At 36.3% G+C, this 17,001-nt stretch overlaps 1 protein-coding gene across 4 annotated transcripts in view; it reads right to left on the minus strand.

Annotated features, from left to right (window-relative positions):
- Positions 1–17,001, minus strand: part of LOC123673557 (titin) — a 207,111-nt gene that overhangs the window by 19,542 nt on the left and 170,568 nt on the right. For 3 of the 4 annotated variants that reach the window (XM_045608126.1, XM_045608124.1, XM_045608123.1), the window contains one exon: positions 40–16,929. In XM_045608126.1, the coding sequence (XP_045464082.1) occupies positions 40–16,929 (16,890 nt within the window). The remainder of the gene's footprint in view (positions 1–39; positions 16,930–17,001) is intronic. The other variant, XM_045608125.1, reaches the window with a different exon arrangement.

The raw sequence follows: 17,001 nt of genomic DNA on the forward strand, positions 1-17,001 counted from the left end.
AAACGAAAACGTGTATTTTTGTGTAACATGTGATCTTACCTGATTCTAGGTCTTCTAAAGTGTCTTGTTTGTGTGGAAGTGTAGAATTCGTGGATGCGAGTGAGGAGTTGGTATGTGTAGTTTCTGGTGTAATGGGTGAATGCAAAGAATCGAAACTGACTTCTGAATGCTTGAGAGGCAAAAAACCTCCTTTCTCACCGTTTTCCAATATATTTTCACTACAAATTGAATCTACTATTTGCTGTCCATCCTTACCCATCATAGGTTCTACGGTATTCATAGATAATTCATCTGATTTCTTGACTACTTTCTTCTTGATCAAGTTCCTATGTTTCACTTTCGACACATCATCAGATTCTGTTATTTCATCAGGTAATTCCTCAACAATAGAAGGTTCTTGAGGAGTGAATTCTAGAACTTCCATGGTAACTGAACTTTGTGGTTCTTTTCCAACTTCTTCAACTATTGTTATGTGCATCTTCTCCTCCTTATCCCCCTTTCGGGTTTTGATCACTTTCTTTCTTATAACCTTCTTCTTAATATGTCCCGTTTCATCAGGAATTTCTGTGATAGTCACTTCTTCGGGAGTTTCTTCAATCAATTTACTTGTGAGTAACTGAGGTGTAAAATCTTCTGGTGTTGCACTTTCATATGTTTTGATTTCAGCGATTTGTTCTTTTCCATCTTCAACTGAAGTGGTGATTTCAGTATTTTCCACTTTATCACCCTTCTTTTTCTTGATTATCTTTTTCTTAATGACTTTCTTATGTTTCACACCCGACTCATCAACAGATTCTGTTATTTCATCAGGTAATTCCTCAACAATAGAAGGTTCTTGAGGAGTGAATTCTAGAGTTTCCATGGTAACTGTACTTTGTGGTTCTTTGCCAACTTCTTCAACTGTTGTTATGTGCAGTTTCTCCTCCTTATCCCCCTTTCGGGTTTTGATCACTTTCTTTCTTATAACCTTCTTCTTGATATGTCCGGTTTCATCAGGAATTTCTGTGATAGTCACTTCTTCGGGAGTTTCTTCAATCAATTTACTTGTGAGTAACTGAGGTGTGAAATCTTCTGGTGTTGCACTTTCATATGTTTTGATTTCAGCGATTTGTTCTTTTCCATCTTCAACTGAAGTGGTGATTTCAGTATTTTCCACTTTATCACCCTTCTTTTTCTTGATTATCTTTTTCTTAATGACTTTCTTATGTTTCACACCCAACTCATCAACAGATTCTGTTATTTCATCAGGTAATTCCTCAACAATAGAAGGTTCTTGAGGAGTGAATTCTAGAACTTCCATGGTAACTGTACTTTGTGGTTCTTTGCCAACTTCTTCAACTGTTGTTATGTGCATTTTCTCCTCCTTATCCCCCTTTCGGGTTTTGATCACTTTCTTTCTTATAACCTTTTTCTTGATATGTCCCGTTTCATCAGGAATTTCTGTGATAGTCACTTCTTCTGGAGTTTCTTCAATCAATTTACTTGTGAGTAACTGAGGTGTAAAATCTTCGGGTGTTGCACTTTCATATGTTTTGATTTCAGCGATTTGTTCTTTTCCATCTTCAACTGAAGTGGTGATTTCAGTATTTTCCACTTTATCACCCTTCTTTTTCTTGATTATCTTTTTCTTAATGACTTTCTTATGTTTCACACCCGACTCATCAACAGATTCTGTTATTTCATCAGGTAATTCCTCAACAATAGAAGGTTCTTGAGGAATGAATTCTAGAACTTCCATGGTAACTGTACTTTGTGGTTCTTTGCCAACTTCTTCAACTGTTGTTATGTGCATTTTCTCCTCCTTATCCCCCTTTCGGGTTTTGATCACTTTCTTTCTTATAACCTTTTTCTTGATATGTCCCGTTTCATCAGGAATTTCTGTGATAGTCACTTCTTCTGGAGTTTCTTCAATCAATTTACTTGTGAGTAACTGAGGTGTAAAATCTTCGGGTGTTGCACTTTCATATGTTTTGATTTCAGCGATTTGTTCTTTTCCATCTTCAACTGAAAAGGTGATTTCAGTATTTGCCACTTTATCACCCTTCTTTTTCTTGATTATCTTTTTCTTAATGACTTTCTTATGTTTCACACCCGACTCATCAACAGATTCTGTTATTTCATCAGGTAATTCCTCAACAATAGAAGGTTCCTGAGGAGTGAATTCTAGAGTTTCCATGGTAACTGTACTTTGTGGTTCTTTGCCAACTTCTTCAACTGTTGTTATGTGCATTTTCTCCTCCTTATCCCCCTTTCGGGTTTTGATCACTTTTTTTCTTATAACCTTCTTCTTAATATGTCCCGTTTCATCAGGAATTTCTGTGATAGTCACTTCTTCTGGAGTTTCTTCAATCAATTTACTTGTGAGTAACTGAGGTGTAAAATCTTCGGGTGTTGCACTTTCATATGTTTTGATTTCAGCGATTTGTTCTTTTCCATCTTCAACTGAAGTGGTGATTTCAGTATTTTCCACTTTATCACCCTTCTTTTTCTTGATTATCTTTTTCTTAATGACTTTCTTATGTTTCATACCCGACTCATCAACAGATTCTGTTATTTCATCAGGTAATTCCTCAACAATAGAAGGTTCTTGAGGAGTGAATTCTAGAACTTCCATGGTAACTGTACTTTGTGGTTCTTTGCCAACTTCTTCAACTGTTGTTATGTGCATTTTCTCCTCCTTATCCCCCTTTCGGGTTTTGATCACTTTCTTTCTTATAACCTTTTTCTTGATATGTCCCGTTTCATCAGGAATTTCTGTGATAGTCACTTCTTCTGGAGTTTCTTCAATCAATTTACTTGTGAGTAACTGAGGTGTAAAATCTTCGGGTGTTGCACTTTCATATGATTTGATTTCAGCGATTTGTTCTTTTCCATCTTCAACTGAAGTGGTGATTTCAGTATTTTCCACTTTATCGCCTTTCTTTTTCTTGATTATCTTTTTCTTAATGACTTTCTTATGTTTCACACCCGACTCATCAACAGATTCTGTTATTTCATCAGGTAATTCCTCAACAATGGAAGGTTCTTGAGGAGTGAATTCTAGAACTTCCATGGTAACTGAACTTTGTGGTTCTTTTCCAACTTCTTCAACTATTGTTATGTGCATCTTCTCCTCCTTATCCCCCTTTCGGGTTTTGATCACTTTCTTTCTTATAACCTTCTTCTTAATATGTCCCGTTTCATCAGGAATTTCTGTGATAGTCACTTCTTCTGGAGTTTCTTCAATCAATTTACTTGTGAGTAACTGAGGTGTAAAATCTTCGGGTGTTGCACTTTCATATGTTTTGATTTCAGCGATTTGTTCTTTTCCATCTTCAACTGAAGTGGTGATTTCAGTATTTTCCACTTTATCACCCTTCTTTTTCTTGATTATCTTTTTCTTAATGACTTTCTTATGTTTCACACCCGACTCATCAACAGATTCTGTTATTTCATCAGGTAATTCCTCAACAATAGAAGGTTCTTGAGGAGTGAATTCTAGAACTTCCATGGTAACTGAACTTTGTGGTTCTTTTCCAACTTCTTCAACTATTGTTATGTGCATCTTCTCCTCCTTATCCCCCTTTCGGGTTTTGATCACTTTCTTTCTTATAACCTTCTTCTTGATATGTCCCGTTTCATCAGGAATTTCTGTAATAGTCACTTCTTCTGGAGTTTCTTCAATCAATTTACTTGTGAGTAACTGAGGTGTAAAATCTTCGGGTGTTGCACTTTCATATGTTTTGATTTCAGCGATTTGTTCTTTTCCATTTTCAACTGAAGTGGTGATTTCAGTATTTTCCACTTTATCACCCTTCTTTTTCTTGATTACCTTTTTCTTAATGACTTTCTTATGTTTCACACCCGACTCATCAACAGATTCTGTTATTTCATCAGGTAATTCCTCAACAATAGAAGGTTCTTGAGGAATGAATTCTAGAACTTCCATGGTAACTGTACTTTGTGGTTCTTTGCCAACTTCTTCAACTGTTGTTATGTGCATTTTCTCCTCCTTATCCCCCTTTCGGGTTTTGATCACTTTCTTTCTTATAACCTTTTTCTTGATATGTCCCGTTTCATCAGGAATTTCTGTGATAGTCACTTCTTCTGGAGTTTCTTCAATCAATTTACTTGTGAGTAACTGAGGTGTAAAATCTTCGGGTGTTGCACTGTCATATGTTTTGATTTCAGCGATTTGTTCTTTTCCATCTTCAACTGAAGTGGTGATTTCAGTATTTTCCACTTTATCGCCTTTCTTTTTCTTGATTATCTTTTTCTTAATGACTTTCTTATGTTTCACACCCGACTCATCAACAGATTCTGTTATTTCATCAGGTAATTCCTCAACAATGGAAGGTTCTTGAGGAGTGAATTCTAGAACTTCCATGGTAACTGTACTTTGTGGTTCTTTGCCAACTTCTTCAACTTTTGTTATGTGCATTTTCTCCTCCTTATCCCCTTCTCGGGTTTTGATCACTTTTTTTCTTATAACCTTCTTCTTGATATGTCCCGTTTCATCAGGAATTTCTGTAATAGTCACTTCTTCTGGAGTTTCTTCAATCAATTTACTTGTGAGTAACTGAGGTGTAAAATCTTCGGGTGTTGCACTTTCATATGTTTTGATTTCAGCGATTTGTTCTTTTCCATTTTCAACTGAAGTGGTGATTTCAGTATTTTCCACTTTATTACCCTTCTTTTTCTTGATTATCTTTTTCTTAATGACTTTCTTATGTTTCACACCCGACTCATCAACAGATTCTGTTATTTCATCAGGTAATTCCTCAACAATAGAAGGTTCTTGAGGAGTGAATTCTAGAACTTCCATGGTAACTGTACTTTGTGGTTCTTTGCCAACTTCTTCAACTGTTGTTATGTGCATTTTCTCCTCCTTATCCCCCTTTCGGGTTTTGATCACTTTCTTTCTTATAACCTTTTTCTTGATATGTCCCGTTTCATCAGGAATTTCTGTGATAGTCACTTCTTCTGGAGTTTCTTCAATCAATTTACTTGTGAGTAACTGAGGTGTAAAATCTTCGGGTGTTGCACTTTCATATGTTTTGATTTCAGCGATTTGTTCTTTTCCATCTTCAACTGAAGTGGTGATTTCAGTATTTTCCACTTTATCGCCTTTCTTTTTCTTGATTATCTTTTTCTTAATGACTTTCTTATGTTTCACACCCGACTCATCAACAGATTCTGTTATTTCATCAGGTAATTCCTCAACAATGGAAGGTTCTCGAGGAGTGAATTCTAGAACTTCCATGGTAACTGTACTTTGTGGTTCTTTGCCAACTTCTTCAACTGTTGTTATGTGCATTTTCTCCTCCTTATCCCCTTTTCGGGTTTTGATCACTTTCTTTCTTATAACCTTCTTCTTGATATGTCCCGTTTCATCAGGAATTTCTGTGATAGTCACTTCTTCTGGGGTTTCTTCAATCAATTTACTTGTGAGTAACTGAGGTGTAAAATCTTCGGGTGTTGCACTTTCATATGTTTTGATTTCAGCGATTTGTTCTTTTCCATCTTCAACTGAAGTGGTGATTTCAGTATTTTCCACTTTATCACCCTTCTTTTTCTTGATTATTTTTTTCTTAATAACTTTCTTATGTTTCACACCCGACTCATCAACAGATTCTGTTATTTCATCAGGTAATTCCTCAACAATAGAAGGTTCTTGAGGAGTGAATTCTAGAGTTTCCATGGTAACTTCACTTTGTGGTTCTTTGCCAACTTCTTCAACTGTTGTTATGTGCATTTTCTCCTCCTTATCCCCCTTTCGGGTTTTGATCACTTTCTTTCTTATAACCTTTTTCTTGATATGTCCCGTTTCATCAGGAATTTCTGTGATAGTCACTTCTTCTGGAGTTTCTTCAATCAATTTACTTGTGAGTAACTGAGGTGTAAAATCTTCGGGTGTTGCACTTTCATATGTTTTGATTTCAGCGATTTGTTCTTTTCCATCTTCAACTGAAGTGGTGATTTCAGTATTTTCCACTTTATCACCCTTCTTTTTCTTGATTATCTTTTTCTTAATGACTTTCTTATGTTTCACACCCGACTCATCAACAGATTCTGTTATTTCATCAGGTAATTCCTCAACAATAGAAGGTTCTTGAGGAATGAATTCTAGAACTTCCATGGTAACTGTACTTTGTGGTTCTTTGCCAACTTCTTCAACTGTTGTTATGTGCATTTTCTCCTCCTTATCGCCCTTTCGGGTTTTGATCACTTTCTTTCTTATAACCTTTTTCTTGATATGTCCCGTTTCATCAGGAATTTCTGTGATAGTCACTTCTTCTGGGGTTTCTTCAATCAATTTACTTGTGAGTAACTGAGGTGTAAAATCTTCGGGTGTTGCACTTTCATATGTTTTGATTTCAGCGATTTGTTCTTTTCCATCTTCAACTGAAGTGGTGATTTCAGTATTTTCCACTTTATCGCCTTTCTTTTTCTTGATTATCTTTTTCTTAATGACTTTCTTATGTTTCACACCCGACTCATCAACAGATTCTGTTATTTCATCAGGTAATTCCTCAACAATAGAAGGTTCTTGAGGAGTGAATTCTAGAGTTTCCATGGTAACTGTACTTTGTGGTTCTTTGCCAACTTCTTCAACTGTTGTTATGTGCAGTTTCTCCTCCTTATCCCCCTTTCGGGTTTTGATCACTTTCTTTCTTATAACTTTTTTCTTGATATGTCCCGTTTCATCAGGAATTTCTGTGATAGTCACTTCTTCTGGAGTTTCTTCAATCAATTTACTTGTGAGTAACTGAGGTGTAAAATCTTCGGGTGTTGCACTTTCATATGTTTTGATTTCAGCGATTTGTTCTTTTCCATCTTCAACTGAAGTGGTGATTTCAGTATTTTCCACTTTATCGCCTTTCTTTTTCTTGATTATCTTTTTCTTAATGACTTTCTTATGTTTCACACCCGACTCATCAACAGATTCTGTTATTTCATCAGGTAATTCCTCAACAATGGAAGGTTCTTGAGGAGTGAATTCTAGAACTTCCATGGTAACTGTACTTTGTGGTTCTTTGCCAACTTCTTCAACTGTTGTTATGTGCATTTTCTCCTCCTTATCCCCCTTTCGGGTTTTGATCACTTTCTTTCTTATAACCTTTTTCTTGATATGTCCCGTTTCATCAGGAATTTCTGTGATAGTCACTTCTTCTGGAGTTTCTTCAATCAATTTACTTGTGAGTAACTGAGGTGTAAAATCTTCGGGTGTTGCACTTTCATATGTTTTGATTTCAGCGATTTGTTCTTTTCCATCTTCAACTGAAGTGGTGATTTCAGTATTTTCCACTTTACCACCCTTCTTTTTCTTGATTATCTTTTTCTTAATGACTTTCTTATGTTTCACACCCGACTCATCAACAGATTCTGTTATTTCATCAGGTAATTCCTCAACAATAGAAGATTCTTGAGGAGTGAATTCTAGAACTTCCATGGTAACTGTACTTTGTGGTTCTTTGCCAACTTCTTCAACTGTTGTTATGTGCATTTTCTCCTCCTTATCCCCCTTTCGGGTTTTGATCACTTTCTTTCTTATAACCTTCTTTTTGATATGTCCCGTTTCATCAGGAATTTCTGTGATAGTCACTTCTTCTGGAGTTTCTTCAATCAATTTACTTGTGAGTAACTGAGGTGTAAAATCTTCGGGTGTTGCACTTTCATATGTTTTGATTTCAGCGATTTGTTCTTTTCCATCTTCAACTGAAGTGGTGATTTCAGTATTTTCCACTTTATCGCCTTTCTTTTTCTTGATTATTTTTTTCTTAATGACTTTCTTATGTTTCACACCCGACTCATCAACAGATTCTGTTATTTCATCAGGTAATTCCTCAACAATAGAAGGTTCTTGAGGAGTGAATTCTAGAGTTTCCATGGTAACTGTACTTTGTGGTTCTTTGCCAACTTCTTCAACTGTTGTTATGTGCAGTTTCTCCTCCTTATCCCCCTTTCGGGTTTTGATCACTTTCTTTCTTATAACTTTTTTCTTGATATGTCCCGTTTCATCAGGAATTTCTGTGATAGTCACTTCTTCTGGAGTTTCTTCAATCAATTTACTTGTGAGTAACTGAGGTGTAAAATCTTCGGGTGTTGCACTTTCATATGTTTTGATTTCAGCGATTTGTTCTTTTCCATCTTCAACTGAAGTGGTGATTTCAGTATTTTCCACTTTACCACCCTTCTTTTTCTTGATTATCTTTTTCTTAATGACTTTCTTATGTTTCACACCCGACTCATCAACAGATTCTGTTATTTCATCAGGTAATTCCTCAACAATAGAAGATTCTTGAGGAGTGAATTCTAGAACTTCCATGGTAACTGTACTTTGTGGTTCTTTGCCAACTTCTTCAACTGTTGTTATGTGCATTTTCTCCTCCTTATCCCCCTTTGGGGTTTTGATCACTTTCTTTCTTATAACCTTCTTTTTGATATGTCCCGTTTCATCAGGAATTTCTGTGATAGTCACTTCTTCTGGAGTTTCTTCAATCAATTTACTTGTGAGTAACTGAGGTGTAAAATCTTCGGGTGTTGCACTTTCATATGTTTTGATTTCAGCGATTTGTTCTTTTCCATCTTCAACTGAAGTGGTGATTTCAGTATTTTCCACTTTACCACCCTTCTTTTTCTTGATTATCTTTTTCTTAATGACTTTCTTATGTTTCACACCCGACTCATCAACAGATTCTTTTATTTCATCAGGTAATTCCTCAACAATAGAAGATTCTTGAGGAGTGAATTCTAGAACTTCCATGGTAACTGTACTTTGTGGTTCTTTGCCAACTTCTTCAACTGTTGCTATGTGCATTTTCTCCTCCTTATCCCCCTTTGGGGTTTTGATCACTTTCTTTCTTATAACCTTCTTTTTGATATGTCCCGTTTCATCAGGAATTTCTGTGATAGTCACTTCTTCTGGAGTTTCTTCAATCAATTTACTTGTGAGTAACTGAGGTGTAAAATCTTCGGGTGTTGCACTTTCATATGTTTTGATTTCAGCGATTTGTTCTTTTCCATCTTCAACTGAAGTGGTGATTTCAGTATTTTCCACTTTATCACCCTTCTTTTTCTTGATTATCTTTTTCTTAATGACTTTCTTATGTTTCACACCCGACTCATCAACAGATTCTGTTATTTCATCAGGTAATTCCTCAACAATGGAAGGTTCTTGAGGAGTGAATTCTAGAACTTCCATGGTAACTGTACTTTGTGGTTCTTTGCCAACTTCTTCAACTGTTGTTATGTGCATTTTCTCCTCCTTATCCCCCTTTCGGGTTTTGATCACTTTCTTTCTTATAACCTTTTTCTTGATATGTCCCGTTTCATCAGGAATTTCTGTGATAGTCACTTCTTCTGGAGTTTCTTCAATCAATTTACTTGTGAGTAACTGAGGTGTAAAATCTTCGGGTGTTGCACTTTCATATGTTTTGATTTCAGCGATTTGTTCTTTTCCATCTTCAACTGAAGTGGTGATTTCAGTATTTTCCACTTTATCGCCTTTCTTTTTCTTGATTATCTTTTTCTTAATGACTTTCTTATGTTTCACACCCGACTCATCAACAGATTCTGTTATTTCATCAGGTAATTCCTCAACAATGGAAGGTTCTTGAGGAGTGAATTCTAGAACTTCCATGGTAACTGTACTTTGTGGTTCTTTGCCAACTTCTTCAACTGTTGTTATGTGCATTTTCTCCTCCTTATCCCCCTTTCGGGTTTTGATCACTTTCTTTCTTATAACCTTTTTCTTGATACGTCCCGTTTCATCAGGAATTTCTGTGATAGTCACTTCTTCTGGAGTTTCTTCAATCAATTTACTTGTGAGTAACTGAGGTGTAAAATCTTCGGGTGTTGCACTTTCATATGTTTTGATTTCAGCGATTTGTTCTTTTCCATCTTCAACTGAAGTGGTGATTTCAGTGTTTTCCACTTTACCACCCTTCTTTTTCTTGATTATCTTTTTCTTAATGACTTTCTTATGTTTCACACCCGACTCATCAACAGATTCTGTTATTTCATCAGGTAATTCCTCAACAATAGAAGATTCTTGAGGAGTGAATTCTAGAACTTCCATGGTAACTGTACTTTGTGGTTCTTTGCCAACTTCTTCAACTGTTGTTATGTGCATTTTCTCCTCCTTATCCCCTTTTCGGGTTTTGATCACTTTCTTTCTTATAACCTTCTTCTTGATATGTCCCGTTTCATCAGGAATTTCTGTGATAGTCACTTCTTCTGGGGTTTCTTCAATCAATTTACTTGTGAGTAACTGAGGTGTAAAATCTTCGGGTGTTGCACTTTCATATGTTTTGATTTCAGCGATTTGTTCTTTTCCATCTTCAACTGAAGTGGTGATTTCAGTATTTTCCACTTTATCACCCTTCTTTTTCTTGATTATCTTTTTCCTGATGACTTTCTTATGTTTCACACCCGACTCATCAACAGATTCAGTTATTTCATCAGGTAATTCCTCAACAATAGAAGGTTCTTGAGGAGTGAATTCTAGAACTTCCATGGTAACTGTACTTTGTGGTTTTTTGCCAATTTTTTCAACTGTTATTGAATGTATTTTGTCTTTCTTTACCCCATCAAGCAATTTTTCTGCATCTGTGTATTCTTGAAGCTTGTTTTCAATTTTGTGTTGATCGGTTTCTAAAATATTGAAGATTGTTGTGTTATCAAGAATTGTGTCTTTTACTGGCTCAGTTTCGAGTGGATGTGTTTCATTTGTGTTTATCTTACCTTTAGTCCTGTATGTATGTGATGTGGTCTTCTGTATTTTCTGAATGTCTGGTTGTTCCAATTTTGTTATTTCGTTCCCTACGTCTTCAGCTGATATGTCTTCTGGTTGAGTGATTTCAAATGTTGTTACCTCGGATGTTTTTTGTTTTACATCTTCTAATGTTGTTGTCACTTCCGTGTTTTCAGTTTTTCCACCTTTGGTCCTTCTTATTATTTTTTTCTTTATAACTTTCTTATGTTTCACACCTTCGTCATCAATTGTTTCTGTGACTTCTTCAGGCAAGTTTTCGACAATTGCAGGTTCTTCAGGAGTAGCTTCAACGAGTTCAACTGTGACTGTACTTTGTGGTTCTTTTCCAACTTCTTCAACCGTTGTGATATGCGTCCTCTCCTCTTTGTCACCTTTCTGTTTTTTAATGATCTTCTTCCGAATAACTTTTTTCCTTATAACTCCCTTTTCATCTGGTTGTTCTGTAACCGTAACTTCTTCCGGTAGTTCTTCGACAACAGTACTGGTCAATAATTCAGGAGTGAAGTCTTCTGGTTGAGTGATTTCAAATGTTGTTACCTCGGATGTTTTTTGTTTTCCATCTTCTAATGTTGTTGTCACTTCCGTGTTTTCAGTTTTTCCACCTTTGGTCCTTCTTATTATTTTTTTCTTTATAACTTTCTTATGTTTCACACCTTCGTCATCAATTGTTTCTGTGACTTCTTCAGGCAAGTTTTCGACAATTGCAGGTTCTTCAGGAGTAGCTTCAACGAGTTCAACTGTGACTGTACTTTGTGGTTCTTTTCCAACTTCTTCAACCGTTGTGATATGCGTCCTCTCCTCTTTGTCACCTTTCTGTTTTTTAATGATCTTCTTCCGAATAACTTTTTTCCTTATAACTCCTTTTTCATCTGGTTGTTCTGTAACCGTAACCTCTTCCGGTAGTTCTTCGACAACAGTACTGGTCAATAATTCAGGAGTGAAGTCTTCTGGTTGTGTGATTCCAAATGTTGTTACCTCGGATGTTTTTTGTTTTTCATCTTCTAATGTTGTTGTCACTTCCGTGTTTTCAGTTTTTCCACCTTTGGTCCTTCTTATTATTTTTTTCTTTATAACTTTCTTATGTTTCACACCTTCGTCATCAATTGTTTCTGTGACTTCTTCAGGCAAGTTTTCGACAATTGCAGGTTCTTCAGGAGTAGCTTCAACGAGTTCAACTGTGACTGTACTTTGTGGTTCTTTTCCAACTTCTTCAACCGTTGTGATATGCGTCCTCTCCTCTTTGTCACCTTTCTGTTTTTTGATGATCTTCTTCCGAATAACTTTTTTCCTTATAACTCCTTTTTCATCTGGTTGTTCTGTAACCGTAACTTCTTCCGGTAGTTCTTCGACAACAGTACTGGTCAATAATTCAGGAGTGAAGTCTTCTGGTTGAGTGATTTCAAATGTTGTTACCTCGGATGTTTTTTGTTTTCCATCTTCTAATGTTGTTGTCACTTCCGTGTTTTCAGTTTTTCCACCTTTGGTCCTTCTTATTATTTTTTTCTTTATAACTTTCTTATGTTTCACACCTTCGTCATCAATTGTTTCTGTGACTTCTTCAGGCAAGTTTTCGACAATTGCAGGTTCTTCAGGAGTAGCTTCAACGAGTTCAACTGTGACTGTACTTTGTGGTTCTTTTCCAACTTCTTCAACCGTTGTGATATGCGTCCTCTCCTCTTTGTCACCTTTCTGTTTTTTAATGATCTTCTTCCGAATAACTTTTTTCCTTATAACTCCTTTTTCATCTGGTTGTTCTGTAACCGTAACCTCTTCCGGTAGTTCTTCGACAACAGTACTGGTCAATAATTCAGGAGTGAAGTCTTCTGGTTGTGTGATTTCAAATGTTGTTACCTCGGACGTTTTTTGTTTTCCATCTTCTAATGTTGTTGTCACTTCTGTGTTTTCAGTTTTTCCACCTTTGGTCCTTCTTATTATTTTTTTCTTTATAACTTTCTTATGTTTCACACCTTCGTCATCAATTGTTTCTGTGACTTCTTCAGGCAAGTTTTCGACAATTGCAGGTTCTTCAGGAGTAGCTTCAACGAGTTCAACTGTGACTGTACTTTGTGGTTCTTTTCCAACTTCTTCAACCGTTGTGATATGCGTCCTCTCCTCTTTGTCACCTTTCTGTTTTTTAATGATCTTCTTCCGAATAACTTTTTTCCTTATAACTCCTTTTTCATCTGGTTGTTCTGTAACCGTAACCTCTTCCGGTAGTTCTTCGACAACAGTACTGGTCAATAATTCGGGAGTGGAGTCTTCTGGTTGAGTGATTTCAAATGTTGTTACCTCGGATGTTTTTTGTTTTCCATCTTCTAATGTTGTTGTCACTTCCGTGTTTTCAGTTTTTCCACCTTTGGTCCTTCTTATTATTTTTTTCTTTATAACTTTCTTATGTTTCACACCTTCGTCATCAATTGTTTCTGTGACTTCTTCAGGCAAGTTTTCGACAATTGCAGGTTCTTCAGGAGTAGCTTCAACGAGTTCAACTGTAACTGTACTTTGTGGTTCTTTTCCAACTTCTTCAACCGTTGTGATATGCGTCCTCTCCTCTTTGTCACCTTTCTGTTTTTTAATGATCTTCTTCCGAATAACTTTTTTCCTTATAACTCCTTTTTCATCTGGTTGTTCTGTAACCGTAACCTCTTCCGGTAGTTCTTCGACAACAGTACTGGTCAATAATTCGGGAGTGAAGTCTTCTGGTTGAGTGATTTCAAATGTTGTTACCTCGGATGTTTTTTGTTTTCCATCTTCTAATGTTGTTGTCACTTCCGTGTTTTCAGTTTTTCCACCTTTGGTCCTTCTTATTATTCTTTTCTTTATAACTTTCTTATGTTTCACACCTTCGTCATCAATTGTTTCTGTGACTTCTTCAGGCAAGTTTTCGACAATTGCAGGTTCTTCAGGAGTAGCTTCAACGATTTCAACTGTAACTGTACTTTGTGGTTCTTTTCCAACTTCTTCAACCGTTGTGATATGCGTCCTCTCCTCTTTGTCACCTTTCTGTTTTTTAATGATCTTCTTCCGAATAACTTTTTTCCTTATAACTCCTTTTTCATCTGGTTGTTCTGTAACCTTAACCTCTTCCGGTAGTTCTTCGACAACAGTACTGGTCAATAATTCGGGAGAGAAGTCTTCTGGTTGAGTGATTTCAAATGTTGTTACCTCGGATGTTTTTTGTTTTCCATCTTCTAATGTTGTTGTCACTTCCGCGTTTTCAGTTTTTCCACCTTTGGTCCTTCTTATTATTTTTTTCTTTATAACTTTCTTATGTTTCACACCTTCGTCATCAATTGTTTCTGTGACTTCTTCAGGCAAGTTTTCGACAATTGCAGGTTCTTCAGGAGTAGCTTCAACGATTTCAACTGTAACTGTACTTTGTGGTTCTTTTCCAACTTCTTCAACCGTTGTGATATGCGTCCTCTCCTCTTTGTCACCTTTCTGTTTTTTGATGATCTTCTTCCGAATAACTTTTTTCTTTATAACTCCTTTTTCATCTGGTTGTTCTATAACCGTAACTTCTTCTGGTAGTTCTTCGACAACAGTACTGGTCAATAATTCAGGAGTGAAGTCTTCTGGTTGAGTGATTTCAAATGTTGTTACCTCGGATGTTTTTTGTTTTCCATCTTCTAATGTTGTTGTCACTTCCGTGTTTTCAGTTTTTCCACCTTTGGTCCTTCTTATTATTTTTTTCTTTATAACTTTCTTATGTTTCACACCTTCGTCATCAATTGTTTCTGTGACTTCTTCAGGCAAGTTTTCGACAATTGCAGGTTCTTCAGGAGTAGCTTCAACGAGTTCAACTGTGACTGTACTTTGTGGTTCTTTTCCAACTTCTTCAACCGTTGTGATATGCGTCCTCTCCTCTTTGTCACCTTTCTGTTTTTTAATGATCTTCTTCCGAATAACTTTTTTCCTTATAACTCCTTTTTCATCTGGTTGTTCTGTAACCGTAACCTCTTCCGGTAGTTCTTCGACAACAGTACTGGTCAATAATTCGGGAGTGAAGTCTTCTGGTTGAGTGATTTCAAATGTTGTTACCTCGGATGTTTTTTGTTTTCCATCTTCTAATGTTGTTGTCACTTCCGTGTTTTCAGTTTTTCCACCTTTGGTCCTTCTTATTATTTTTTTCTTTATAACTTTCTTATGTTTCACACCTTCGTCGTCAATTGTTTCTGTGACTTCTTCAGGCAAGTTTTCGACAATTGCAGGTTCTTCAGGAGTAGCTTCAACGAGTTCAACTGTGACTGTACTTTGTGGTTCTTTTCCAACTTCTTCAACCGTTGTGATATGCGTCCTCTCCTCTTTGTCACCTTTCTGTTTTTTAATGATCTTCTTCCGAATAACTTTTTTCCTTATAACTCCTTTTTCATCTGGTTGTTCTGTAACCGTAACCTCTTCCGGTAGTTCTTCGTCAACAGTACTGGTCAATAATTCAGGAGTGAAGTCTTCTGGTTGAGTGATTTCAAATGTTGTTACCTCGGATGTTTTTTGTTTTCCATCTTCTAATGTTGTTGTCACTTCCGTGTTTTCAGTTTTTCCACCTTTGGTCCTTCTTATTATTTTTTTCTTTATAACTTTCTTATGTTTCACACCTTCGTCATCAATTGTTTCTGTGACTTCTTCAGGCAAGTTTTCGACAATTGCAGGTTCTTCAGGAGTAGCTTCAACGAGTTCAACTGTGACTGTACTTTGTGGTTCTTTTCCAACTTCTTCAACCGTTGTGATATGCGTCCTCTCCTCTTTGTCACCTTTCTGTTTTTTAATGATCTTCTTCCGAATAACTTTTTTCCTTATAACTCCTTTTTCATCTGGTTGTTCTGTAACCGTAACCTCTTCCGGTAGTTCTTCGACAACAGTACTGGTCAATAATTCGGGAGTGAAGTCTTCTGGTTGAGTGATTTCAAATGTTGTTACCTCGGATGTTTTTTGTTTTCCATCTTCTAATGTTGTTGTCACTTCCGTGTTTTCAGTTTTTCCACCTTTGGTCCTTCTTATTATTTTTTTCTTTATAACTTTCTTATGTTTCACACCTTCGTCGTCAATTGTTTCTGTGACTTCTTCAGGCAAGTTTTCGACAATTGCAGGTTCTTCAGGAGTAGCTTCAACGAGTTCAACTGTGACTGTACTTTGTGGTTCTTTTCCAACTTCTTCAACCGTTGTGATATGCGTCCTCTCCTCTTTGTCACCTTTCTGTTTTTTAATGATCTTCTTCCGAATAACTTTTTTCCTTATAACTCCTTTTTCATCTGGTTGTTCTGTAACCGTAACCTCTTCCGGTAGTTCTTCGACAACAGTACTGGCCAATAATTCGGGAGTGAAGTCTTCTGGTTGAGTGATTTCAAATGTTGTTACCTCGGATGTTTTTTGTTTTCCATCTTCTAATGTTGTTGTCACTTCCGTGTTTTCAGTTTTTCCACCTTTGGTCCTTCTTATTATTTTTTTCTTTATAACTTTCTTATGTTTCACACCTTCGTCGTCAATTGTTTCTGTGACTTCTTCAGGCAAGTTTTCGACAATTGCAGGTTCTTCAGGAGTAGCTTCAACGAGTTCAACTGTGACTGTACTTTGTGGTTCTTTTCCAACTTCTTCAACCGTTGTGATATGCGTCCTCTCCTCTTTGTCACCTTTCTGTTTTTTAATGATCTTCTTCCGAATAATTTTTTTCTTTAAAACTTCTTTTTCATCTGGTTGTTCTGTAACCTCTTTCGGTAGTTCTTTGGCTATATAAATCTCTGCATGTGACTCTATCTCTTCAATACTCACAGAAGTGGGGGCAATAGTTTCAGGAAATTTTTCATTTGTTATATTGGTTGTATCTTGGACTTCTTCGACAATTCCATTGGTGTTCTCTGTTAATGGGAAGTCACCCTCAATTTCTTCGATGTCTACTAAAACTTCTGTAGTTTGTCGTTCATCTTTGTGTTCATCTAGAATCTCATCTACTATGATGTCAGAATCATTCTCAACTTTTTTTGTTCGTTTTCTAGTTGTTGCTGTGGGCTCACTTTCCCCTGGTATTTTTTTGAATGTTGTTATAATTTCATGTGTTTCATTTGTAGTTGTAGTGTCAAAATTGATAGATGGAGTATATTTTTCAGCAGTGTTTGTTTGAGCTTTAGTTTGTGTGGTATTTACTATCACTGTATCATGTGATTGATCTACCAATGTACCTGTAACGTGTTAATACATGAATATCAATGAAAAATTGAAGTAATAATCATTTCTGATCAAATTATGTATTT

Source organism: Harmonia axyridis, chromosome 2, assembly GCF_914767665.1.
Source record: "Harmonia axyridis chromosome 2, icHarAxyr1.1, whole genome shotgun sequence".
Classification (NCBI taxonomy): domain Eukaryota; kingdom Metazoa; phylum Arthropoda; class Insecta; order Coleoptera; family Coccinellidae; genus Harmonia; species Harmonia axyridis.